Source organism: Oenanthe melanoleuca, chromosome 5 (assembly GCF_029582105.1).
Source record: "Oenanthe melanoleuca isolate GR-GAL-2019-014 chromosome 5, OMel1.0, whole genome shotgun sequence".
In the NCBI taxonomy this organism is placed as follows: Eukaryota; Metazoa; Chordata; class Aves; order Passeriformes; family Muscicapidae; genus Oenanthe; species Oenanthe melanoleuca.
Window position 1 is genome coordinate 45,296,561 of NC_079339.1, and position 25,982 is coordinate 45,322,542.

Consider the following 25,982-nt stretch of genomic DNA (forward strand, 5'->3'; position numbering starts at 1 on the left):
TTCCTTATATGAAATCTGTTGTGGCATTCTGTTCTGTCAAAGTGTGGTACCTTCCATATTTTAGGATCTGACAAACATTCTTATTCTAAATGAGATTTTACATTCAAAACTCTGGTTTGATGCCATAAATTTATCAACAGGGAGATTTTTTTTTTTTTTTTTTTTTTTTTTTTTTTGTAGTGGAATAAAAACTAAAGCGATATATTTCTGTTAGTTTGAATAAAACTAGCATTGCCTTTTTCCCTCTTTTCAAAAAAATCCAAAGTATTCCCTGAATTTGTTTTCTTTACAGGCTCTTTATATGTTTTATGCTTTGGCCATAGTATGTGATGACTTCTTTGTTCCATCCTTAGAGAAAATTTGTGAGGTATGTTAACAAAATTTATTACTCTTTTAGAAATGCATTTAGATAATATTATTTAAAGAAATGAAAATTTTGTATCGTCATTGTTCAGAATTGATTCCTGTCAACTTTTTGGCTTCAATCCTTTTCAAATTATTTGAGCTTCCATCAAAAAATGAACCAGTAGTCTGTGCACACTTGTTTCTCTGGTCACACTCAAGCAGAAAAAATCAAAGATTTAATGAGATCTGATGGCAAAGCCCACTCTTAAATACCTGAAGCATGTAGTTATGAGAGTTATGAGTTATGGATGAGTTGGGTTTATTATTGTACTCCTTTTTGAAAAAAGGAACTTGTTTAAAGATATCATAGGTAGAAAAATGTGGCTTTGCAAATCTTACTGTACATCTACCACCATGTCAGCAAGGAGAAAGAAGGTATGTGTGGTCCTAGCATAAAGTGGGAAAAAGAGAAAATGTGTGAGAAAAGTATGTACCTTGGATATGGAATCAGAACACATTTTATGGGGGAAAAAAAAAAGTAATGTAATGCATTTACATAATTTTTGAGAAGACTTTGCAAAATTACATGTAGGATTCTAATAGAGTTGTTTGTGACAGAGTAGAATTTATACATGGCATGGGAACGTTGTGTTGAGTATGATTTTGGTGAACAAAGTAGATACATAATACAAATATAGATTTAGATTTTAACTCCTTTTTAAAGCAAAATGAAAATCTCATCTCTTTGCTTTTAAACAAAAATAAGAGTGACTGTTTTCTGAAAAAACTCCTGGTGGTTTTTGTAGCTAGCTTAAAAGTCTGTTTTCCTGAAAGCATGTAATGTTAAATGTACTAAATGTACTAAATACCTGTTGGTGTTACTCAGAGCTGTAAGCTTACACTTATCAGTAGAAGAACAAATAGAATAATAAGGGAGGTGATCAATAGTAGTCAAATACTCAGCTGGGATCTTTTCTTTCCCTTTCCAGATCCTCTCTATTCAGCATGCACCTTATTTAAGTTATTCAAATTGGTTGGTTACAGATCCTTCATAAAATCTTTACATCTTATTTCATGTTCTGCTGAACATTTTAACCAACAGTTCAGATAGCACATTTAAGTTTGAGCTCCTGCATCAGTATGACTGTAATAATCATATTTATGTTTATTTTTTGTCAGGATGTGTAGGATGCCATTGTTATCAAGATGTTCTCAGGCAAACTGCCTGAAACAGGGTTTTTTCACTTCTCCTTTTGTCACTAGTTACTTTTCTATCCTTCAAAGAAAAATAATATACATAAATGAGCATGAAGACTCTGAAAAAGGAAAAAACTCCTCCATAAAACCATGTTTGTAGTTCAAGAGCAAGATCTTTAGCAAGATCTGCTAAACTGATGCAACCCACCTGTGGACCTGCACGTGTTTATGCTGGTCTGAGAACCCTAAGTTACCTATATCCTATTAGAGCTTAAGAGACACTGGCATAAAAATAGATCTCTCTGCCATACATGGCCCTCTCTGCATCTAATGGACTAATTTTTTCTGTGTCTATGGACTCACTTTTGATTAACACAATTGAAAAGTGAAGCCAGAATCAAGCCTGCTGTTTGTAGGATTTATTCACAAAGGTTGTATTTTTCTCTTACCGATTTTCATTTAGAAGCCCCAAGAGTTAGGGAGTTGAATGACTGTGTTTAGAGCTACAAAAGTAAATTAATCTAAACAATTTGAGATGTTTACAATCCTTTTCAATCTGCAGAGGTACTTTAATCAGCTCCATGTAAGCCACAATTGGCTATTCATTTACATATGTAACTATAGAACAGTAGCGGTGCTGACATTACTGATTGTTTTCTTCTAGAAACTACATTTGAGTGAAGATGTTGCTGGTGCCACATTCATGGCAGCAGGGAGCTCCACCCCAGAGCTGTTTGCATCTGTTATAGGTATGGAGCCCACACACAAGCTTTTTTGAGATCTGCTGTTAAAAAATCAGCAGCAGATCCAGCACAGGTACCCATTCTTCTGACAATTTATAATCAGCAATTGTAGCTGTCAGCTAGTCTGTGGTTCATGGTATAATTAACTGCTCAAAATATCTCATGAAACTGTGTGTCTTCTCTCAAAACACAGAGAGGAATGTCTGATTCTGAACACAGGACAGAAGAGATTTATTGAAGTCTCTTGAGAAGTAATTTGATATATTTGGAAATAGATTAAGAGCAGCCCTGAGGAGGAAGACTTGGGGGTGTTGGATGATGAGAAGTTCATCATGATGTGTCACTGTGCAGCCAGTGTGCACTTGCAGCCCAGAAAACCAGCTGTATCCTGGGCTGCACCAAAAGCAGAGTGGCTAGCAGGTTGGGGGAGGCGATTCTGCACCTCTCATGAGACCCCACCTAGAGGAAGAGACCTTTAAAGGACACCCAGTTCAGCTGCCCTGCAGTGGGCAGTGACATTACCAACCAGATCAGGTTGCTCAGAGCTCCATCCAACCTAACCCTAAATGTTCCCAGTGGTGGGGCCATCTTTGTGCCAGCATCTCACCACTCTCATTTTAAAAGATTTATTCCTTTTGTTTAGTCAGAATCTATCCTCTTTTAAAACCATTACTCCTTGTCCTAGGGGTCCTAAAAAGTTTATCCTGCTCTTTCCTGTAAGATCCCTTTGAGTGCAGAAAGGCTGTAAGTACATCTCAGAGCCTTCTCCTCCCCAGGCTGAACAAACACAATTCCTTCAGCCCTTCCTCCCAGGCAGCCTCCCCCACTGCTCTGTCCTCAGCTCTGCCTTCTGAGCAGCCCCTAGCCCCTGACAGCAGCATTCCAGCTGTGGGATTTGTCCAGCCAAATTTCAGTAATGGCAGCTTTCTAGCAGCATGGTGGCCTAAACTTGATAAATCTTTAGTAAAGCCTTTGTAGCCTTTATCCCAACTGACATTTTCACTTAGGGAAGCTTTAGGGAAATACAGTCCAAAGGAATGCACCATAACCTCACATTCAACTTCTTGAAAAGCAGTGAGTGTAAGCTTTAGGCTCCCTTTAGCAATCAAGTAACTTTAGCAGAAGTTCTCTGTTTGCTCACCTTGGAGAAAAATTTCTGTGCTTTAAATAAATTCCGTGTTTCTGATGTGACTAGAGATATTTTACACTTATTTGAATGGATTCTTATACAGCTGAAAATTAAGCTGTGAAACAGAGACCTTACTGTTGAACTAACTAGTGAAAAAATAATTTACTGAAAGTATGTATGTAGAGGTTTTAAGCCACAGCTGGGAAGCTGCTAGCTAAACTAAAAGTACAAATTATTACACAGAGAAGGGAACCTTAATTATGAAACATATTTTGATTAATCTTTGAAACAGTCTCTACTTTACAAGTTGTACATGTTCTGAGTGACCTAAAATTAAATGACAGAGGTAGTTATGTATGTTTTGTCCCCTCTGCAGGTGTATTTATTACTCATGGAGATGTAGGAGTTGGGACCATTGTTGGTTCAGCAGTTTTCAACATCCTCTGCATTGTTGGTGTCTGTGGACTGTTTGCAGGACAGGTTAGTAAGATACTTGTCTTTACATAGTTAAATTCCTTACAATTTAGGGGTTTCCATGAGCATATATTAAAAAAAAATAAAATTGTGAAAACCTCAAAGATTGGAAAGAATTTATAAATGCTTTACAAATAGCAAATGTTTACAAAAAGTTCAGCTGTAGTGTCAGCACTTTGTACATGTAGCATTCAGAGGACACTGGATCCTCTTCATACAATACTGTGTTTACAGTCAACTGATCAGTGGCATCTGCTGATCCTTCCTGGTACTGATGACAGTTAAAGAATCTGGGACACAAGCATGAGATTGCTCCATTTGCTAAACTACTTGTTTATAGTCCAATATATTCACAAATAAAAGGAGCTAGGAACAATTGATTTGCTGCAGTACAATGAATTGTAATTTACAGTTGAAATTATGACCAAATCAAGTATCATTAGTAAGAAATGTGTTTCAATGATGCAAGTTTCTCAAATGATTTTTGTTGCTGATGCTTATTATAGATCCATTGTCTAACAGACTGATACATCTTCATGGTACCATGAAACTGCATTTGGTTTCAGAATAGTTGATACTAGTAATAATTACTCTGCTCACACACCTAAGTTATTTTAAGATGAGGGGCTTTTTGCTTGTTTGTTTTTGAAATCCCATATTTTTGTTGGCTGAAGGTGTGGTGTTTTTCAGGTGGTTTCTCTCACCCAGTGGGCTGTGTTCCGGGATTCTGTATACTACACAATATCTGTGATCGTACTTATTGTTGTAAGTACTTCTCTTAGCAGTTACTGTGTTTCATTGCTTGAATTTTTGGACAACAGCCTGCTAACTATTGATAGACTAGCAAATAATTATTATCCTAGATAGTTCTAGTGGCATCTGGAAGTGAGGGTTGTATAAATATGAAAATTTCACGCAGCCCCATGGAATGTGTGCCCACCATGTCCATCAATGTCCATTCATTTTGTACCTAAGGTTAAAGTTCTGCAAGCTAGTAGGATACTGTTATGTGTAGGTGTAGAAGAGATAAGTCACAGCTGTACTAATTACCAAAGAAGAGGAACAGCCTTGCCCTTAGTGGGTCACATCCTGACTAATAAAGGTAAGTGTGATAAAAGGAGTGGGTTGGCTGGTTAGGGGGATTTTGGAGGCAGAGGGTCTAGAGAAAGAGGGTCTTGAGGAGGTAGAGGAGCCCTGAGGAAGAAGGAATGATCCAGAGAGACACAAATAAGTGAGGAAGAGAGTTGCTGCAGATCTGCAAAAGATCTGTTATGAGGTCAGTCTGGATCTGATGCAGTCAGAGCCTGCTGTTGGAGCCTACAGTCACAGCTGAGCTGGGTAAAGGCCTGTGGTCAGTCTGCAAACCACTACTTGCAGTCATATCCTGCAGTCAGAGTCTGCAGTTGGACCCTATGGTAGGAGCTTGCTGTAGTCAGAGTCAGGATGGCTAAGCTGTAAAAAAATAATAAATTGAGACCCTTTTCATGTTGTTGAATGAGAGTCTGTGTCCTGGCTGTCATTTCTATCCCTAATAAGAGATCTGCTGCAACAGTTGTGCAGTGCAGATAGCATTCTCCTCAGACCTAGGAGACTGCTTGTTGGGGAGGTGAAAAATTTTGAGCTACACATCTGTTTTGGATAGAGAATGTGGCTGTTTCAGATTCTGGGTTTTTCCAGAGCACAGGTACAGATATTACTTTGTTCATCTAGAGCAGTGTAGTAGTTCCTGAATACACATTTAATGTATCTGGTGGCAAGGCAGGGAAGAATCCATTTAGTCTGTATTTTGTAATGCAAGTGGATCCCTAGCTGTGTATTCAGTAACAGCAGTTACACAGTGTGGAATAAAATGTGTATAACCACTTGACTCAAGAGGAGAGGGCAAGTGGCTGCCTGTTCTGCTAAGACTGGTCTAGCTGTCAGAAGGACTCAGGGGTTAAGTTTTTTTGAGTAAGTGACTTTGCTGTGATTTGCACAGCATGGCATGGGCACATGAGTGTGTATCTGTCTGTCTTTCACATGCTTGTGTCATTTCCCTTAATAATACTTAAAACAGCCACTGAGGGATTCACAAGTTTGTGTTTTGTGAGGAGCACAATCCACACAGTAGAAGTTATGGTTAGAAGGGTCAAAACTTGAGTAGGTCTGTTTAGATATTGCTGATACTTGCTGAAGAAATTTGGCTGTTTTTTGAGATAGATTAGAGAAATGATAATTTTTATGTGTTTCCTTTTTTTCCATCTTCTAGTTCATATATGATGAGAAAATAGAATGGTAAGTTGTGTAAATTATTCCATGCAGTCCTGTATTTTTCATGAGGCTCATTAGTAATTTGAGTTAGCAGTGTGATTGTCTTTCATTCTACACAGTGAGCACGTGAGCTGGATTGAACACTTGGGAAATCTTAAGAACTTTGTTTGGGCTTAGTTTTTTTGATGGTTATGGAAAACTAAGAGAAAATGGAAGAACCAGGAAACATTAAGGAAGTACATAGGCTCTGTGTAAGGCTTGAAGATTGCCATGTGCAGAGAGGGCAACCAAAACTCTTCTGCTTTGATGCTGATTGTTAACACATATGGGGATGCCAGGTGTTCCAAGGAACACTCCAGTATGAATCCTAGTGGAAGATCATAGGCACCTTCTAACAATGCTCTCAGAGTGCCTGGCCTGTGCTTCAGCACTGAAATGACAAAAGGCCTTGGTGTTATGATCCTCAGAAGATATCTGTGGTTTCAGTCTGCATAGCACATTTCTGAAGTACATGCATTGCATTTTATTTGTGTGGTTGTTGAAACTTGAGAGTCTGCTTCCCCTCTCATTCTGCTGAGACACCCTCTAATCCTAATGATGTGAGGCCTGTGTGTGCAAATTTAACTTGCACCAGATGTTTAAGGCACACTCCTACATAAAACTTACAAAGCATACAGCTGTTTGATTGGCCTTCTAACACTTCTTTCTGTCTTTCTGAGGTGGGAAAGCCTTGTACTCATCATTATGTATTCATTCTACATACTTATCATGAAGTAAGTACTTCTCTTTACAGTACCCTTTAGATGTTAGCTGACCATCATTCCTTTGGTCTTGTTTTGTCCTTGGTCTTCCTGCCCAGGGCAATTCAGCCAGTTGTGTTTCTGTGTAAGATCTGTTGGGTTTTATGCTCAACCAGTTTAATTCTAGGTTTGTGCTCAATCAGCAGCAAATACTTTCATGCATCCTTTTCATACTGCACAGAGGTAAAGTAGCTTTCAGGAAAAGTAGAGGAAAATATCATTTATACAAAGATATATAAAAAAATTGCAGGGTACTCTGGATTGTAAACACATCATGTCAGCTCTTGCACATTTTGTACTCCCTGGAGAACAAGGTCAAGGAACATTAGACAGAATGCTAAGCATGTATTTATCTTCAGACCATCTCAAAGCAGGTTGTTTGCTGACATCCTCTTCTGTTGTGTCACTGCCTCTGACAGGAGAGTCAGAGGTCTGGCTGTTACTGCACCTGTGTGTCCACCCTTCAATTGCAAGTTATTTAGACTTACATCCCTTGGTGCCTTCCCCTCACAAATCACCCTTTTTTCTCCTACATAAAGTCTTAGCAGAGTTCACTGACAGGCCTCTCAGGTCCCACCTTAGTGCTAAAATAGATATATGCTGTCTTTAGAAGGTCAGCAGTCTCAGAAATGCTCAAGAACCCTCCCATGGGGAACACATTGAAAGAACCAGTGGGGTGAATTGGTAGCTGATGCAGGAAGAAAGAATGGCTTAAAAACTTGCCAAGAAAATGCAAAAATCCAATCTTTTTAAACCTTTCCTTTGCACTTTCAGGTACAACGTGAGGATGCAAAATTTCTTCACCCTTAAAAGCAAGCATGTTGGAAATGGTGACACAGTCAACAATGAGCTGGAAGATGGTAATAAATGTTATACCTCTAGTTGTGATGACCCATCCATTCCATTACTATGGAAAGGTAAGGCTGAGCAGACAGGACTTGGAAAAAGAGTAGTACACAGAATATCCTTTTTATTTCTTTAATAAAATTTCTGTAATGCAGATCAAAACAGTGTCACTATTCAATCATAAGCAGGATTAACTTGATAATTCAGCAGTGAGACTGCCACATTTAATTTTTAAATTTTTTTAATATATTCTGAAAACAAGCTGCTTTGCACATTGGCAATTTTGTTCCCTTTTTATCTCCTGCTCAGTGATGAGCTACACCATTGTGAAAGAAATATTTTTTTTTTTACCAGGAAGAAGGCAATTTTCTCTTCAAAAATTAGTTTGGAATGAGAAGCTGAGATGTGGATGTTGAAGGAAAGGACATGGGCAGATCAGTGGGCACGAGGGGTTACATGTTGAGTTCAGATTTTCGGAAGACTGGTTTTTCACATGCCTAAATAGACTTTGTGCATCACCAGACACATATGTAAAACTGAAAAATGCAGGTTCTTTGCAATTTGTGTCTTTGTCATAAAGGAAAGAAGATGATACCCAGCTTCTGGTAGTGAAAGTAAGAAAAAATACCTGGGTATTTTTGGCTTGTTTTCAAAGCCTGTTTTTATCTTTGCCTTATTCCTCTTCTCTTCCATTCTCTCTTTTCTCTGTAGAGCAAAATGATTCCACCTTCAAAGCACACACCATATAACTTAGTGAGAACTTGGGCTGCTCTTAACAAGTGAGGTCTCCTCACTTTGTTCTTTGCAGACATCCCCCATTCTAGGAGGCTGAGCTCATCAGCAGTGCTGGTAGCATTGGAAAGATCCTCATGCAATAACAAATAATGCCAAACAGGAATTTAGAGCAGACTCAGAATCCCACTCTCTTCTGCTTTTAGTGTTTAGGCTGGGATTTCTTTTAGGTAGATGTAGGTTTATTCAGTGACAACATACCTCTGCTCTGGTCCAAGATAAGGTGTTTAGACAATACTTATTTAAAATTATTTGTCATAGGACATTGTAGCATAATTAAATGATGGTGACTTTGAAATAATTTAATCTCATTTTATAGTGAACTTTTGGGAGCATTGGCTCTAATAAAATGAGGCCTGTCATTTAGATATGGTTTTGTATCCATGCAAGGCTCTGTAGGTGGCTCCTGTATTCAAGCGGAGACATGGGAAAAGGGTAGTCCAGTTAAACACCACAGATATTAGTGGTTTTCACTTTTGAAGAATTTGAGTTCTATTTTCATCTCCCAGCAGGCTCTCCTCTCTAGCCCTTGTGGTAAAGAGACAACAGCACAGGGTGCTTGCCTGTCCACCTATTTTCTTTTCCAAGGAAATGTGTAGATTATTGAATGCCTGTGAAGGACATGCAGAAAAGTAAGAAAGCTCCACTACATCAAATTTCTTTGATGCACTGATACTGCAGTTTCAGTCAGATTGCCTTTGCCTTCTCCAACACCCATTACACAGATTCACACTTCATTGGAGGGACAGTTGTTCAAAGAGGGAGAGTGTAGTTACTGTCACAGGCAAACACGCCTGGGATGAGAAAGTACAGAAGGAGGAGATCAAGGATGTGAGTGAGCAGTGGGAGGGGAGGATGGCAGGGCTAGCCTGAATGCTTTATGTGTCAAGATGCTGCCCTAGAAAACTGTCACATGGCTGCCTCCAGCTTCATTCCTGCTCTCTCCAAGTGCACCACAGCCCATCAGTGACTCCCTCTTAGCTGGCACATGCTGGCTTCACCAGCTGAGCTGCATTTTCCCAGCAGCAGCTTTCAGAAAGGAGCACTCCTGACAGCCAGGAGAGAGCTGGGGCTGGCCTCTGCCTTGCTTTCCACCACTGGTTAGTAGCTTTTGGCCTCCACCAAAAAACCTCCCTTGTCTTCACCAAGGCGTGGGTTTGACCTTAATCTGATTTTCCATGTGAGGAAAGCCGGATGCTTCCCATAAAGGAGCTGTTGTTTTGGGGAGGAACTTTGTTTCTAGTAAGGATAGTCTGTTGCTCAGGGAGCAGGTAAAAGGTGCAACACTGTATTACTCTGTTATGCTTTAAGTTTCATTACAAGAGCTTCCTGTGGTAAAAAAAAAAAACAAAAAAACTTTAATCACTCAAATTTCAGAAATAAAAAGAGATTTTACCATAAGAAAAATTTCATTTCAAGGGTGAGTTCTGCACACACAGGTAAAGGCAATATGTACTTTGTGAATAGTGCTCCAATTTTCAAAGTACAAATGTGTGTTACCCTTGACTTTTATTATGTTGACCCAAATTTCCACCAGGTGGCATGGTTTGACCCCTACCTGTGTACTGTGTACAAAAGTACTGTGGACAAAAGCAGGTTTCTGAGGGACCAGGTTTCAGAGCTAAAGTCATCAAGAACTTTCTCTTGATTTTGACAGGGCTGTAGGTGATGAACACTGGTGGTGAGCTGTAAGTTTGTTGGAAACAAGAGCTGTTCTCAGTAGATTTTTTAAAAGAATTATCACAAAGGAGAAGTGTAAAAGGCTTTTCTCCTTTTCACATTTCTTAAAACAACTTTTAGGTGGAGTCCATACTATATTGGGCTATTTTTACAGGTATAGGGAGTCAAATTGAAAATAATAAGAGCAATGTGCTGCAGTCACATATAGATTTAGCATGAGGTATTCTACATCAGCACTGAGTTCTTAATTATGGTACTTTAATCAAAGCTGAGTGTTTGCTCGCTGTCTTCACAGGGCTCTGAGAAACAGTTTCAGAGTACCTTCAGTGCCTCCATGTTTTTCATGTCACTAAGATGAAGCATTTTGGTTAATTCTCTGGAGGAACTCACTTGGGAGCAGTTAATCTGATGAGACTGTTAATATCTGGCCTTTTTGCCTTATGAGCATTGCTTTCAAACATTTTCTTTAAAGCAAATGTTAAGTTTATGTGGTTGAGTCCTATTCTGTGAGGACGGATCCCTGGGAAACCTGTCTGACTGTATATTCCTTCACAGAAAAGCTGCTGTACTCCAAGAGTCACTGGAGTGGATGTGCTCCTCATTTGTGTCATCAGCCACAGTACTCAGCAAGGTTAATTTGGTTTAGGTGCTGGGATGGAGGAGGATAACTGCTTCTTTACATTTAGCAAATGTGAAATTGCTACTAGTTCAATTCTGTATTAGAGATGTTAAGCTGCAAGCAAAACTACAGAGTGGATTCTTTGAGAAGAGCACATTTCATTGTGAAACCAGAGATCTTCTATTTATGACACTTCAGGTGATCCCAGTGTACTCGCTGAACATATTTTAGTGAAACAAGGCAAGACACTCAAAATGCTGAGGGGTAAAAGTTACAGATGGTTATTGGTGATTTACAGACTTGCTGTTTTTTTCTTGTTGAATCATTATGGAGGGTGTATTTCTTTAACTGCAAATATGCTAGAAGATGCTTGAGACAGCAAAGCCTTTATTGCATGATGTGACTTAGATGCATGCATGGATCCAGTCTTCCTGAAAAACAAAAATATTTCAACACTGTAAGAATGCAAAGGAGTAACAATATAGGCTTCTGTGTGTTTAGAACAGGTCCATTTTAACTCCATTGTTTGAGTTGAATGTTTTCTTAGATTTCCTTTGCTTCCTGACTGGAACCATGCACTAATTATCTTTCCCTTCTACCTCCTAAATTCTCCTCTTCCTAATGTAAGTAACAATGCAAAAGGGGAGGGAGAGGGGGAGGCTAAGCAAAGCAGAAAACAAGCAGCAAATATTTTTTTTCTCTGTACATATTATTACACGTAATAATTAATATTTATTATAGTCATGTATGTATTTCCTGCCCTGCTTTCTAACACCACATGGGTATGTCTCCTGTCTGCTGAGCCTTGCTCTGCTTGCTATGTGTAGTCTGTAGCATTTGTGAGAATATTGGTTTCTTGGTGAGCTCCTCTTGCCTGTACTTGTGTTGATATCCAATAAAATTTTGTTTCTGTGTGTTCTTAACATGGTAGAACTTTGTGAACTTTGTAGTCTTAGACTTGGTACAGGTTCCCTTATATTAACAAAGACTTATAGCATAGATTGGTTCTTGACAATTGGTTTTTTTTTCATAATTTCAAATCTTTTCCTGTGAGAGATACTGGTAACATTCTGTGAAGTAAAGTGAAGAGTCCAGAAGGAGTGAGCACAGTATTAGGGCCTTCTGAATGTGCAGCACCTTGATCCAGTGGAATAGCTTTAGGGGTTTCAGGAGTGCTGTCTACACTGCCACAGTGCAAACACTTCAAGAGAAAGGGTACAAAACTCCAGTGGGACAAAAGATAAGCAAAGAAAATTGGTACTACAGAATGAAGAACTGGGGAAAAACTGCTCCCAGTAACCTGGCATTGGCTTGTGGCTTCCTTAGTAGAGTGAAATCCCTTTCCAGCATGTGATCCAAACAAAGTGCACAACTGATGAGGAGATTTGCCAGCTTCAGAAATACTAAAAGAAAGTAACTCATAAATTCAGGTGTTCAGATGAATATTTCTGAACACCTGAGCCTGAAAGGACCTGACTCTGGATGATGGGATGCGTGGTACTGTCAATTATACTGCTAACTCTGTCCATTGTGATCATTAGTGAAGGGGATACAGCAGTATGGCAAGAACAGTGTTGTGATGGTGGATGAGATCATCTGCTCCAGCCCTCCCAAGTACCGGTTCCCTGAGGCTGGGCTGCGGATCATGATCACCAACAAGTTCGGGCCACGCACCAGGATGCGGATGGCAAGCAGGCTCATCATTAATGAGGTATGTTCATTAGCAAAACAGAGGAGGAGGCAGAGGGCTTACCCAAGAGCTGTGCTCATAGTGATCCTGGAATTTAGATTCTCCCATGTTCCTATGGTTGGATAGAACTGTGTGTTTGACAAGCAGCTATGTGAGAACAGATTCCCAGCTGGTGATGCTGCCAGTTTTAATGGGATGGCAGTCAAAAAGGAGGGACTGCCTTATCTCCCTGACAGAAAATATTTATTTCTCTCTGTGTGTGTGCACATTTAGATTTTATTTATAGCAGAAGAATTGGCTTTGATTACTACAAAAGTTGTCAGGTTAAAAAAGGATAATGGACAAGGCAGCCAAAGTTCTTAGAAGCAGGTCAAGTATTATTAACACTTCAGGGTCCCTTCAGAGATTTGTCTACCTCTTTAGTATTCATTGTAGTTCTCAACTCAAAATAAAAATGGACCAAAATATTTTCATGAGGGGAATTTGCCCTGGCCAGTTTATCTTACTTGATGCATTGTTACAGCTGTATATATTGCTTGTTCCATACCCTGCAGCTGAAGTAGCAGGACATGGCAAGTGAGGCTGTCCTGAACTTGCTGAAGTACTGGGGGTGAAATCTTTGGCCTACCAACCTTGTGTTTCATGAAGGCAGGATTTTATAGTTTGCTCCCACAGTGTCAAATATGAGAAGTATTTACTCTGGCAAGTAAATAGATTTCAACATCATATCACAATACTTGTGTTTAGCCAGCCTTATGAATACCACAGTAAAAGAAAGTACCATTAATGCATTTGTAACAAAAATCCAGTTTGACAGTAAAATAGTGAAAGGTGGTGTGGTCAGGAGTAGATGATCTGTTGACTCTGTAATCCTTGAAGTCATTTCATTCACCAGAGAAAAATTCTTTAATGGCTGTGTGGGCAGAAAGCTGATACTTGGCCCTTTCAACATCTGCAAAAACATTCTTAAATTTGAGCATCTTGGGTGTATGGTCTTATGTATTCTCACTTACATATTCACAAGTTTTGCAAAGTATTCAGATAGGATTTTTCTCTATTTTTCACTACAGTATGTTGATACTGCTTTCAGAAATTATTTGCCTGTTGTGCAGTTGCTTTATTTTTCAAGGCATTTCAGAGCACTTTTTAGGAATTTGCTAGTTTATCAGGAACAGGGAACACTTACCAACCCTGCATTACCTCATCTAATGAACTAAAAGTAATTTTTTTTTAATAAAAGTAAGAACTTACTGTTGAAGCTAACATTCTCTGGTGCATGAGTGGGTGTATATACTGATGTTTGAAACCTATCCCTGTAGTTGTTGTTCTGTGTATTGGAACATCAGTTCTTATATATGTCTTATAAACTTCATGTGCTCAGACAATGGCAACAGGGATTAGTCTTGCTTTTGAAATTAAAATGGGAAGTTGAAATTTACCTCAATGAATGGAGTTGAGAAGGAGGGAGAAGAATTGGATCTGAGAAGAACTCCTGGATAATGAGTCATTCATAAACCACCTCTAATTGTGCAGAGGCATCTTGAGTGTTACCATTTGGTTATGGTGCTATTGCTGGTTTGAGTGGGAACTGTTGAGTGAGAAGTGCTTGGGAATAACCACATTGGTTAAAACATGGTGTGGAACAACATATTACAACGTTCTCCATCATGGCTTGAAAGACTCCTGCCAATAATTTTGAAGTGGATGGTTAACCTGGTGAAGCCTGATGGAGACAGGTAGGCCACTGACAGATTTGTTGTTGACTGAAAGGAAAGCTTTGAGGAGAAACTTCATGGCTCATGTGACTGGTGCTGGACAGAGAGCAAAACTCAGATTTCACCAAGAAAATTCTTCCTGAATGATGGCAGTTTTGTGTTTTGACCTGCAGCGACAGCGGTTGATCCAATCTGCCAATGGCTCAAGCAAAGCACTTCAGAACAGGAGACAAGAGAACATCGAGAATGGAAACATCCCTGTGGGGAGCCAAGAGGAGGAAAGTGAGCAGGACAGTCTGACTCCATTTTCAGTGCCAGGTAAGGCCTACTTTCTAGATGTTTATAGTACTGAAAAATAAGAGAATTTGAATGCCAAACACTGGGTTGTAAGAAAGGCAGCATATGTGGGGAGAGAGGAGGAAAGGGATTGCTTTGACTGTCTGAAGAATGGATTTGCTGACAGGAAAACTGGGCTGGAGGCTGGGGGGCCAAAAGCAGATCTTAGGAAAGTGTTTTCCAGTCATCATGGACAGCCATGGTAGAAGTGCTGATTTGCCAGAGATGAAGGAAAAGCAGGAAAGGGAAGTTTGTATTGAAACATGTCAGAATGACCTGATGAGCACTACAAGTCATTTTGAAGTCAACAGTTAACAATGACTTGTTGGAAGTTGCTAGGCCAGAGGCACCTTGGTGTAAAAAAAAAAAAAAAAAAAAAAAAAAATTTAGGGAGAGAAAGAGCGTTTAAAATTGTTATAATAGCTGTATGCAATACTATTCATCTTTTTGAAGCTTTTTTAAAATTCTTTTGTGTATTTGGCTATGTGTAACCAACCTCTTGTGCTGGTACCCTTGTCACGCTGCAGATTGACTCTTGCCCAAATGCTTTGGGGATTAGACAGCAGAGATTAGATCAGCCCTCACAGACATGTAGTCTGTCACATAATTGCTGTTTCACACAAGTCTTGCTTGGCATGGGTAAATACCTCATGCACTGAAAAAGAAGGATTTTCCATGTTATGTCTAATTTCTTAGCAATCCCATTGCTTCTGGTGCTGTCATTGTGGAAGAGATGTTTTTGATGGAACAAACATTGAAGCATGCTGTGTGAAGATTAGATTATACTGTACATTTCTGTGCTCCCACAGGAGCTTCTCACAGTCAGCAGTTAAGGACTGGAGTGAGGAATGGAGGCAAACTAATTCACTGAATATAGGCCTATTAGATGGGCTTCTGCTCATTCATGAGATAATGAAAAAGAATATTTTTATTGTATGGTGAACTAACAGGATGCAAGTCAGCAATATGCTTGTGCACATGGGCACATTAATGATGAGTAGTAATAATAGCAATAAGAACAACAGAAACTAGTAAATCACTTCTACAAAGGAAAAATGTCTCCCCAAACCATCTAAACATCACTAAATCCTAGAATCATGAAGGTTGGAAAAACCTCTGGTATTGAGTGCAGCTGTTAACCCAGTACTGCCATGTCCCCTGCTAAAGCATGTTCCTGAGCACCATGTCTGTGCTGCCAGAGGCAGTGATTCCACTGCTTCCATGAGCTCTCTGCTCCAAACCTTCACCACCCTTGCATGTGTGGCAAAGAAGACTTAAACTGAGATGGTTTTGAACAAGTTTTTGAGTACAAGTTTTGATTAGGATAGTGCAATCATGCATTTCTTCTTACATTTCAGGCAGCTTTTATATTAATAAAACACAGGTAAATTTCAAATTAGAGCTTCCTAAGTGTGTGACATTCACAATAGACAAAATGCTTTGAACTAAAGAGGGAGTTATTAGTTCTATCATTGGTCTTCTTCAAATGCATTTTCTTCTGCATTTTTGAGGGAATCTTTAAAGATAAAGTGAGGTTTAACAGGCCAGAGTGGAACCACTGGTGATTCAGTTCATACTGAATGGAGCAAAAGTTCACCATGAGCTCAAGAGTGTTATGCAAAAGTGAATAAGTGATTGCATAAAATCCTTATCATTACCTTTGGGTTGTGTCACTCTGTTGCCTGGAGTTGATTATCCATTGGTTGGATTCTCATTTCTCAACTCATCTTCCGACCAAGCATTCTTTTGTTATGCTTTCAAAAGCACCACTCTAGTAAGTTTAGTGAAAATGTGAGGACCCAGCATCTTACTTTGTTGTTGTTTAAGTACTGTGGCACAATCAGTAGCCTAAAAAAAATCCTGACATTTAAAACTGGCTTCAGGGCAAAGGTAGTTCACAGACAGTTCCTAAGAATCCTCTGTGGTTCTCTTTGATATGTTTTCAGCCTGGGAATAAGGCACATACATTTTCTAAAGATCAGAAGTTCATGTATTTTTTCAGTACTGTAAAATGTTCTATGAAGAATAGGCTTTCAGTTTTCAATACAACTTTCCAATTCAACTGGTTTTGGTGACCTAGGTAAAAAATCCACTCTTGTATTTTAAGAGCTGCAACTGGCTGTGAGTTGGCCCAACCCCTTTTCTGTGCTGTTTTGTAGTCACATTTTTTAGCCTAATTTGGGATTTGAATTTCTTCAAATTGCATATTCTAGATATTTTTGCAAGAACAAGTTTGGGTTTTTCCTGAAGTGGAAGTAAGTGTAAGTGAAGTATAAAGTTTCATCTCTGAGTAATTCACAGTTATTATTTGTCATCTCAAAATACATCTTTTGTATTTTGTTCTTTTTTTATCCTCTGTCAATAGAAGTGCTCAGCAATAAGTGTAGGGCTTTAGCAAGCAGAAATAGAGAATGTAATTGTTATATGAAAACAGTCTCAAACTGTTTCAACACATATCCCCTTTGTCAAACATCCAGAGAGATTCACTCCTGGGTGTGGGTGTGGCTCAGGCCCATCCTGAAAGAGAAGACAACATGCAGTTTTTATGGAAACTGCATATGATATCATTCAGATAGCCTTTGCCTTTGGTTTTTGTGTGGGAAAAACACTTTCTCTTTAAAAGAGGCATTTGTTTGTTGACCTGACCTTTAGGCTATGATGATTATTTCCCAAGAAAAGGGCTCTTCTGAAGCTTTACAATTTGATTACTCTACAATTGTTTGAAAGCAGGTCTTAAAGTTTAAAAAAACACCCCACAGATCAGAATAAAATAGAATAAAACTGTCAGGCATATGTTGGCAACTAAATAGTGTGTTAAAGCCCTTTCATAGGTCAGTGGTTTTTTAGAGCCCAGACTCAGAAAAGCACTTCTGTGCAGCTCTTAATGGATGCTTAAATCCCTTCCATTGTCACATGTTCAGCACCCTTTAAAATACTCTGTGATCTCAGCTCCTGATCATTTCACAGGAATGAAGAACTTCTCTTACAAAACTGGAGCATGGATGCTTTATATAAGTCATGATGGTGTTAGCTAAAACAGGAATAATAATTCCTAGAGCTAAAATGAGATGGCAATAAAGGAGATTAGCAAGCCTATCAATTTTTTGTTTGGATCCAAAATACAAAGATAATGTGTAGGATAGAAGCAAAAAAAATTAATAGTACCTACTAAAAACATTTAAAATGTTTGTACTTGGTCAAAACAAATGTTTATCTCAATATTCTGACACCAGCCATGATTTTATGAAGAAGCCTGGGAAGAATGAGACAGGACAAGTTATTGTTCAGCTATTTTCATCTCAGGAAACTTCTTGGACTGGATAGAATTTTGATCTAAAATTCCTTAGTGTGTTTCTTCTCCATTAACCTGATATTTATGTCTAACTGTCATTGAACCTTTGCAAGCATTTAAAACTCACAACATCCTTTGGGAAGGAGCTTCATGATTTTGTGAAGAAACTTTTACTTTGTTTGAACCTGGCTCCTACTTGCTGCACTTAATATCTTCCTTTATTGGAAACACAGGCAAACCCAGTGTACCTCACCTGAACACTCAGGATGCTGTAGCTCTTTGTTAGACAGCAAGGTTAAAACACAAAATAAACCAGGCCAAAATCCAGCCAAGTCTAACAAGATATGGGGACTTCTGTTTAGTTACATCTTATTTTTGTTGAATGCTGTCTTGTGTATACCTGTTGTAAACCTTGTGTAAAACTGAGAGCAAAACTCGTTTCTGCATAGTGGAGCAAATTCTTTTTTCTAGACCAGGTTTTGCTGTACCAGAAATGTGTATTTAAAAGAAAATTATTGGCATAAATCCAAATATTCAAAGTGTGGTAAAGGCACAGGCTGAAAATAGAAATCTGAGTTGTTTTGGACACATTTCACAGTCTGGAATTTGGAACTTGTATTCTGGTAAATGAAACTTCTGAGCAGAGTATCAATAGGTTGAAAAATAATCTGTTTTGGATGAGGATGAGAAGTAAAACCTTGGTCTTTTCCAAAGGAAAAAAAGTTTCCAAACGTCTGTTGCAGGAGAACTGCAATAAAAATATTTTAATAAGTCTGCTGCCCACTTGGAAAGGTGATAAAGACTGAGCCTCTTGGGATACTTTACACACACATTAGCCCTTTTCTAGTGTGCTCTTACAGAGACTCTTTCCTCCACAGTTTATGGGGTAGTTTGCAGAGATGAAGTCAATAAGAATTTTCTAAGAAGGTAGAGAGTCAGGTGCTGAGTTAATTTTCCTACTGAAAAATTGAAAGCCATTTTCTAACAATTTTTATTGTTTTGCAGCAGATGCTGTTTTGTGGAAAATCATTCTGATGGAAAATTCACAGTAGATCCTAGTTTGTTGCCTCTGTTTCAGTTGGTTCTGTATTGGGTACCATACTTGGGAGAAAAATTTGTATTTCTCTGTGTTTTGGATGTTGCACATGACTAGAAATTAATTGAGTTTTCAGATTGTCTAATTTACTTATATTGAAGTTTTCCAGTCAGTCTGAACTCTGAACAGCATTTTCTAACAGAAGTTTACTTGCTCTGTGGGTCATTATAAAGCTCCTAGTGTAGAGGCATGTCACTTTTACACATGTTTGGATTGAGAATTGAATTGACATTGATAGTAATATGTGGGTGTAAATTCATCTTTGTAAATACAAAGCTTAATTAAAACCAAGGGGACAGGTGTTTGCAAAGTCATTTTTAATTGGAGAAAAGAACATATTGGATTTTTTTGTTTGTTTGATTGAGTTTTGTCCTTCCCGAATGAAAAATGATAGAGAGATTTTAAAATATAAAAAACTGAGTTTAAAAAATTTAAAAATTATTAAGTGACACATGAAAAAAGTTTGCAGCAATAATCTTTTTAGGTGAGTCTGCATGTGCCTCATTTTTAGGCTAAGTTTACCATCACCAAAGGTTTAGGCGTGTTCTGAACTAACTAATGGGGGGAGCTGAGATCTGTGCTTGGCTGACATGCTTTTAAAAGGGAAAACTGAGTGGAAAAGCTATCTTTTAACTAACTGCCATAACTTAGATGTGATTCCTGATGGTGTAGTTACAGACTCCACTCTGTTTAAGCTTGAAAAAGTGTTTTTCCTGTAGCTTATTAACTAGGACATGGGGGCTGTCTGCACTATATGCCTCTGGAAGTTCTGTGTCAGTCTAGCTCTAGCTTAGTCCCATGGACAAAATGCCCATTATAACTTGGAGCACTTTTAATTTTGTGCCTCTGGTTCAGCTTTATACCAAGGGAATGCTGCTGGTGTGATACAAGGCTGCCCCGTGCTGCAGCCTAAAATAGAGTAAATTGCAAACCAGAAAACACTAAGTGGGGTCAATCAGTACATTTACTTCAAGAGTACACTTCTCATCTAAAGGTAAACACAAATGTCATTTCACACTTTTATGCTGAGCTCCTCTCAACTCTCTGTGAGTGTTGCAAATAGGATTTTTATTTTTTCTGTAAGAAGTGCTTTCTTTGGCACCTTAAGGAAATACTTGTTTCTTCTCAGTGCTGTGATATGTGTTGCTGTCTTTGTTCTCCAGAATATTATCTGTATGTGAAAATAATTATGGCAAGCATTTCATCTGGAATGATGACTAGACCAGGAATGTATTGAAAATTAGCAGAGCTCTTCGTTGTAGGGCTGCCCCTTGATTTTCAGAAACATTGTAATTGAGCTCTTTTGTAATGATACCTCTCTAAAATACTTGGTATGCTTGGGTTCCAAATATCTGTGAAAACAGAAAAAATGGGTGTATGAAGTAGTGAAAACAACTTGCAAAAAACCCCTCATCTTCTTTTACAGCAGGGTGATGTGAACATAATGTAGACCAGTGTTGCTTTCTCTAATAAAGTCATATTCTTTCATTATTGTGAGGGGGTGCAAAATACATCTTTCCTCAGTAATGTGGGTTTCTGCAGGAGCCTTTAAACCCAGGGCTCACAGGAGTGGGTATTACCACTGTTAAACAACTGCCCTGGGGTCTTGTAATGGGCAGAACAGCTGTGTGTTGAATAATGGCCTAAATGGGAAAGATAATTTTCTTCCTAGCAGATGTACTAGGGAGCTACTCAACAATTGTGAAACAATTTGTCATGAGCTACAAGCATACTTCACTTTAACAACTTTATCATTAAATTTTTTAAATTATTATTTTAGAGTGGGTGGTCAAAACCAAAACAACAGAACAGCAAAAGAAGTACTTTCAAAAGAGCTAAAATATTTTTTTTGCATGTTTTAGCTGTGTATTGATTATGCATTCATAATGCAAATGAGTAAAGTCATCAGTTTTCTGAGGAAATAAAATCTCACTTCACTGAGGTTTCTGCTAAATGTACTTAAGGTCTTAAAAAACTGCTGAGTTACAGCCTAAGAGCAGACTCCTTTAGCCCTGTGTGCCACACAAGATCCATGACCCAGAATAGTAGGGGCTGAATAAAACCAAGGACAGATATAGTTAAGTCTTCATATAAAAGTTTATAAAAGCTAGAAAACCAAAACACAAAAGAGAAGCCAATGTAGAGTGTGTCAAGTAAGCAGCTTTGGCCATGGTGGTTCTGAACTCTTCCAGGCCACTGGGCTTGCCTTGTTAACCCAGCAGAGCCCCGAGCTGCACACTGCTCTTCCCCAAAGTCTTGAGCCCAGTTGCCATGTAAAGAATGCAGATGTCATTCCCACAAACCATCCAGCTAAGCACTTTCAGCTCCAGGTGTTTGTGGATAAAACATCACCCCTGATGGAGCCAGGAATTTTAATCTGACACACATCCATTCAAACTCAGCAAAGATAATGAGGCAGGTCCTCCTCCACTAGTGCTTATGTTTTCCTGGACACGAACAAACATAGCTGTGCCAGTGTAAGGCACTATGTGTTCTCAGTTAAGCATTTCTTTGAGTAACTCAGGGTACTAAAGAGGATGCCAGACAAGATGCATATTCCCCAGCAGAGACTCCATTTGTTCCTAAGGCAATTCTGTTTCACTTATTTATGTTACTGAAAAGAGAAATGGGACTGCTTGTGTGTAGCAGCACCAAAGACAGTCAGATTACACCCACACAGATCAGAATTGGATCCATAATTTCTTTAATCCACTGACCCTGCAATTGGAATTGTGAGCTGAGGATATTACTGGCCCAGGCCATGCTGACTTTTTGGACTATGAATCAAGCCTAGCAACTTGAGTACACAGAGTGTACAAATTAACTATCTAGAGTCTTTAAGTGATCCAAACTGTAACAAATTGAGCAGGAGGAGGTACAAATTACCATAGGACATTTTGTAGAATATTTACAGCCTTGTTAACAATTAAAGAGAGAAGTGAGCCAGAAACTGTCATTTCCTGGTCAGAACAGGTAAAAGATAACTGCTTTAAAAAACATCTGTGCAGAAGTATATGTAAGCAGAGAGAAAAAGGTCTTCCTTGTAAAATCTATAATACAGCCTCAGTGACATGTAAAAGTGTAGAATTAGAAATTACCCTGGGACACTTCAGTAGTTTTATGCATTGGAAGTTCCACAGTCACAAGCTATAAATGGGAATAAAGAGCAAAGTTTAGTCTAATATTCCTGATGAGTTGATAGCATCTCAAAATTCACAGGGAAATCTCAAGTTACAAGGCTGTTTCATAACTCAAGCAAGAAAATTTAGTTCTAGAATATATACAAAAGTAAATGAATAAAGACTTACATTTCAACTTAACAAGTTAAATTAGACTAGTAAGTAGCCTAATAAATGAAAGTATTAAATGTAAGATATTAAATTTCATTGCATCCAGAGGACTGAGTTCAATCAAATTAAAATCACTAACAAAAATTCCTGTTAAATACATTGTAAATCCCAAGTCTTTGCTGAAAGAAAATTACTGGTGTAATTTATAGGAGCTGGTTAGTAACTGTTCTTCATAATGTAGCTAAACAACAGCTTCACTGGAAGGCGTCCCTGATGATTTCCTTCAAGGGGATCAATGATTTTATTCAAAACAACATATTTTACTAGATCTCAAGTATAGCATTATGAGTTAATGATGGGAGCCCCTACTTAATTCTAGCATAATTCTAACACAGTGTAAAGAAAGCCCAAGCCAAAATTGCCACAATGTTGGTTGTGATATTCTCACTTAACCTGATAGACAAATCTGTCATCCTACTTGAAAGATGCCTCATGAACTGTATGAATAGTACCCTATTTACTTATGGCTCAGTTATAAAATAATTCTGGTTTATGCATTGAGATTCCATTTGCAATACTGTAAATTTTAAACAAATGACAAGGTGTTTACCAGTCTTCAGTGATGACAGTTCTTGGGTATTTCTCACCAGTTGATTTTGGAGAGCTGTACAAGGGAAGTCACTACCTTATTTCCTTTTCCAGAAGATTTCTTTTGCCATCTCAAGGTGGTCTTGTATGCAGATGGAGAGACTTAACAAATCTAGATCTTCTAAGTAACAGTTTATTTAAACTTCTGCCCAAATTAGAACAATGAGGCACGTGGAAAAAAATTGCCATGTTCATAGTTTGGGTCTTGTGCTTCTGTTTTCTGTTGCTGCACAGAATGTACAAGTAATTTTTGCCCCTTGGATTTCGATATTTCCATTAAGGTGAGAGGATGGAGTTTGTTTTTAAATTCTGGATTAGTAGTAATACATCTGAAGGAGCAATAAAGCTGACTTAATTTTAGTTTCAATATCAGCTATGATTTTAAATCATTATAATTATTCCATGGATTTTCATAGATCTTGGCAGGCTTAACTATAAGAAGATTCTGGATGAGCATGGAGAACTTGGCTGAAAGTGGCAAGGCCAAGTATAGTTGAAAGGTGCCTGAAAAATGAGCTGACATGCACAATTGTAAACATCCTTCTGGGATCATCTGCTCTGCTCAGAGGTGTAGCTGAGCCTGGGATAGTGATGGGAAATTAAACTGTTTCTTTCCTTTGTCCTGCAGATGGGAAAATGAACAAAATTAAATGGCTTTTGACATGGCCATTGATATTCCTGCTGTTTACCACGATTCCAAACTGCAGCAAACCACGGTGGGAGAAGTGCTTTATGCTGACATTCATCTTGTCCACTCTCTGGATTGCCTTGTTCTCTTACTTCATGGTGTGGATGGTAAGTGTATGTAACAGGACTTCATACTGGGTGAAATGTGCATCTCAATGTATGTAAAAATCATCTGTGCATTTGTTAAAGAAAGGCCTGTAATTGTAGTGCTGTCTCTTTAGCTCATACAATAATTACTATAATTTTAGCTTTTTGCTGCCTTTTTTCTGCAAAAATAATTGAGCCTTTACTGTATAGTGCACAATGTGTACAGGAAGGTAGTGGAGAACATCTCTACTTTGCTCAAATGCCTGTCAGGCATTTGCAAACCACCCTGTTTCCTCTCATGAAAGACTGTGTTTTCTATATACTTTTTGCAACTTTCTATATAATTTTTGCATTGTACAACAATCCTCTAATGTAGACTGTGTCTAAGAAATTAATTTGCCAGCCAAAGCCAAACATTTGTATTGTATTATATGTTCTTTGGAAGGTCATACTCTGTACCTTGGTTCCATATATAGATATTCCTTTCACAAATGAGAGAGGTGCTCATTAAGGCTGCAGCCCAAACTGCTTTAAGAGGCAGCTGGACCACAGTACCTTGTTACCAGCCTCAACAAGGGAATCATGCTGACTTCTATTCCTGGGTCTCTGCTTGCCCCTGAAGATAAGGTTTGTCAGTGGGTTCCTAAAATACACCTTTTCTTTAGTGAAGGGTCCAATTTTCCTCATGTGATCGACTGGCAAACTGTTTCAAGAAAACATCACATAGCCTAGAAGAATTCCATCCTTACAGTCTCAGCAGGGAAGCAGCTGCCTGTCCCTGGTTCAGTCTTCTCAGCCTGTTTCCTTTTCAGCTGCCTTTTCCTGATGTTTTTTCAGCCCTCTTTGGATGTCCCAGCTACATACAGTTCCCTGTCCTTTCTAAGAGCTCTGCTGCAATCTTCAGTGATTCCCTAAGCTCTTTTCCAGCTGAATCTGAAATATCAGGGGGCAGGATAACCAGACATGCTCACTTCAGGATGATGTGAGAAGTCATGCAAGAAACTAGTTCCTTCTTCATGTGTTAGGTTATAATAAGTTCTATATCTCTGCTGCTATATTACAATATAAAATTGGTTGCAGTCCTTTTGAGAATAGAACCAGTGAGAATCCTGTCATTTGTGGAAACCAAAATAATCCCAAATCCACAGATTGGATTGCATCTCCTTAAAACAGCAGTATGTCATGTTAGAACAACAGGAAATGGAGATTTTGTTTGTCCATGGAATGTTGAATAATAAGACCCAAAGTCCTTTTCCTTTGTACAGAATTAGTTTTAGGCTGTTTTTTCCACAAGTATTTTCTTTGCTGAAATGGATAAGTATTGTGAGTCTATTCCTGTTAGAGTCCACACCAGAAATCAAAGCTAAGAGTATGCCACAACTGTATTGGAATGAGGAGACTTTCCAAATAAGATAAGTTAATCTACCTTCCTCTTTATTCAGGTGACTGTGATTGGATACACCCTTGGGATACCAGATGTGATCATGGGCATTACTTTCCTGGCTGCAGGAACAAGTGTCCCAGACTGCATGGCCAGCTTAATAGTAGCAAGACAAGGTACTGTGTCTGCTGAAGCATAACTGCAATCTTGCATGTGCTCTGGGAATTGCTTCCTCCACACACACAAATTGTCAATGCCATTTTATAATTTTATTTTAATTTTTACTGTTTCATCACCTCATTAAAAGCCACAACAGTTTGCTAATAATTATGAACCAAAAAAATTATCTTTTTGCTTATTGGGACAGGGCATTCTAGAAGGTTATTCAACCTCCAATGTTCCATGCATGGTATGTGTCAGGGTAAAAAGACAAAAGTCATAGACAAAACTAGAATATCAGCTATTAGAATTACATTGAAGAATATATACTGATCAGCACTTTTCCATGTAAAACTTGTACTGGTTTCTAGAAGACCTCTCAAATCCAAGGAAGTGAAGTGGTTTGAGAGGCAGAAGTGTTGCTCCAAGAAGAGTTCTCATCCAAATGCAGACCTCTTTCCTGCTGGAATATATAAATAGCTGCTCTGGAAAGAGTTCTGGATTACTGACATCTACATCCTCCTCAGCTGTCCATTTGAAATTGTCAAAGGCCTTCTCATTTATCCTTAAATTTTAAGGGTTTTTTATGTTTGTTTTTTTTTAAATGTAAAACATGGGTAGTAACATCCCTTCCTGTTGTTGAAAATCATCAGAGTTGACAGTGTGATCCTCTGAACAGCAGTAGAATAAGAAAAAGACCAAATTTTATTCTTTTCCACTATTTCA

General features: G+C 38.5%; 1 protein-coding gene across 1 annotated transcript in view; it reads left to right on the plus strand.

Annotated features, from left to right (window-relative positions):
- The window catches only part of LOC130254099 (ras and Rab interactor 3-like), a 155,141-nt gene that overhangs the window by 52,148 nt on the left and 77,011 nt on the right, over positions 1 to 25,982 (plus strand). Inside the window, exons 4-14 of the mRNA XM_056493323.1 lie at positions 293 to 367; positions 2,207 to 2,291; positions 3,791 to 3,894; positions 4,579 to 4,653; positions 6,137 to 6,162; positions 6,858 to 6,911; positions 7,713 to 7,855; positions 12,417 to 12,586; positions 14,454 to 14,598; positions 23,571 to 23,737; positions 25,159 to 25,273. Coding sequence (XP_056349298.1) covers positions 293 to 367; positions 2,207 to 2,291; positions 3,791 to 3,894; positions 4,579 to 4,653; positions 6,137 to 6,162; positions 6,858 to 6,911; positions 7,713 to 7,855; positions 12,417 to 12,586; positions 14,454 to 14,598; positions 23,571 to 23,737; positions 25,159 to 25,273 — 1,159 coding nt within the window. The remainder of the gene's footprint in view (positions 1 to 292; positions 368 to 2,206; positions 2,292 to 3,790; positions 3,895 to 4,578; positions 4,654 to 6,136; positions 6,163 to 6,857; positions 6,912 to 7,712; positions 7,856 to 12,416; positions 12,587 to 14,453; positions 14,599 to 23,570; positions 23,738 to 25,158; positions 25,274 to 25,982) is intronic.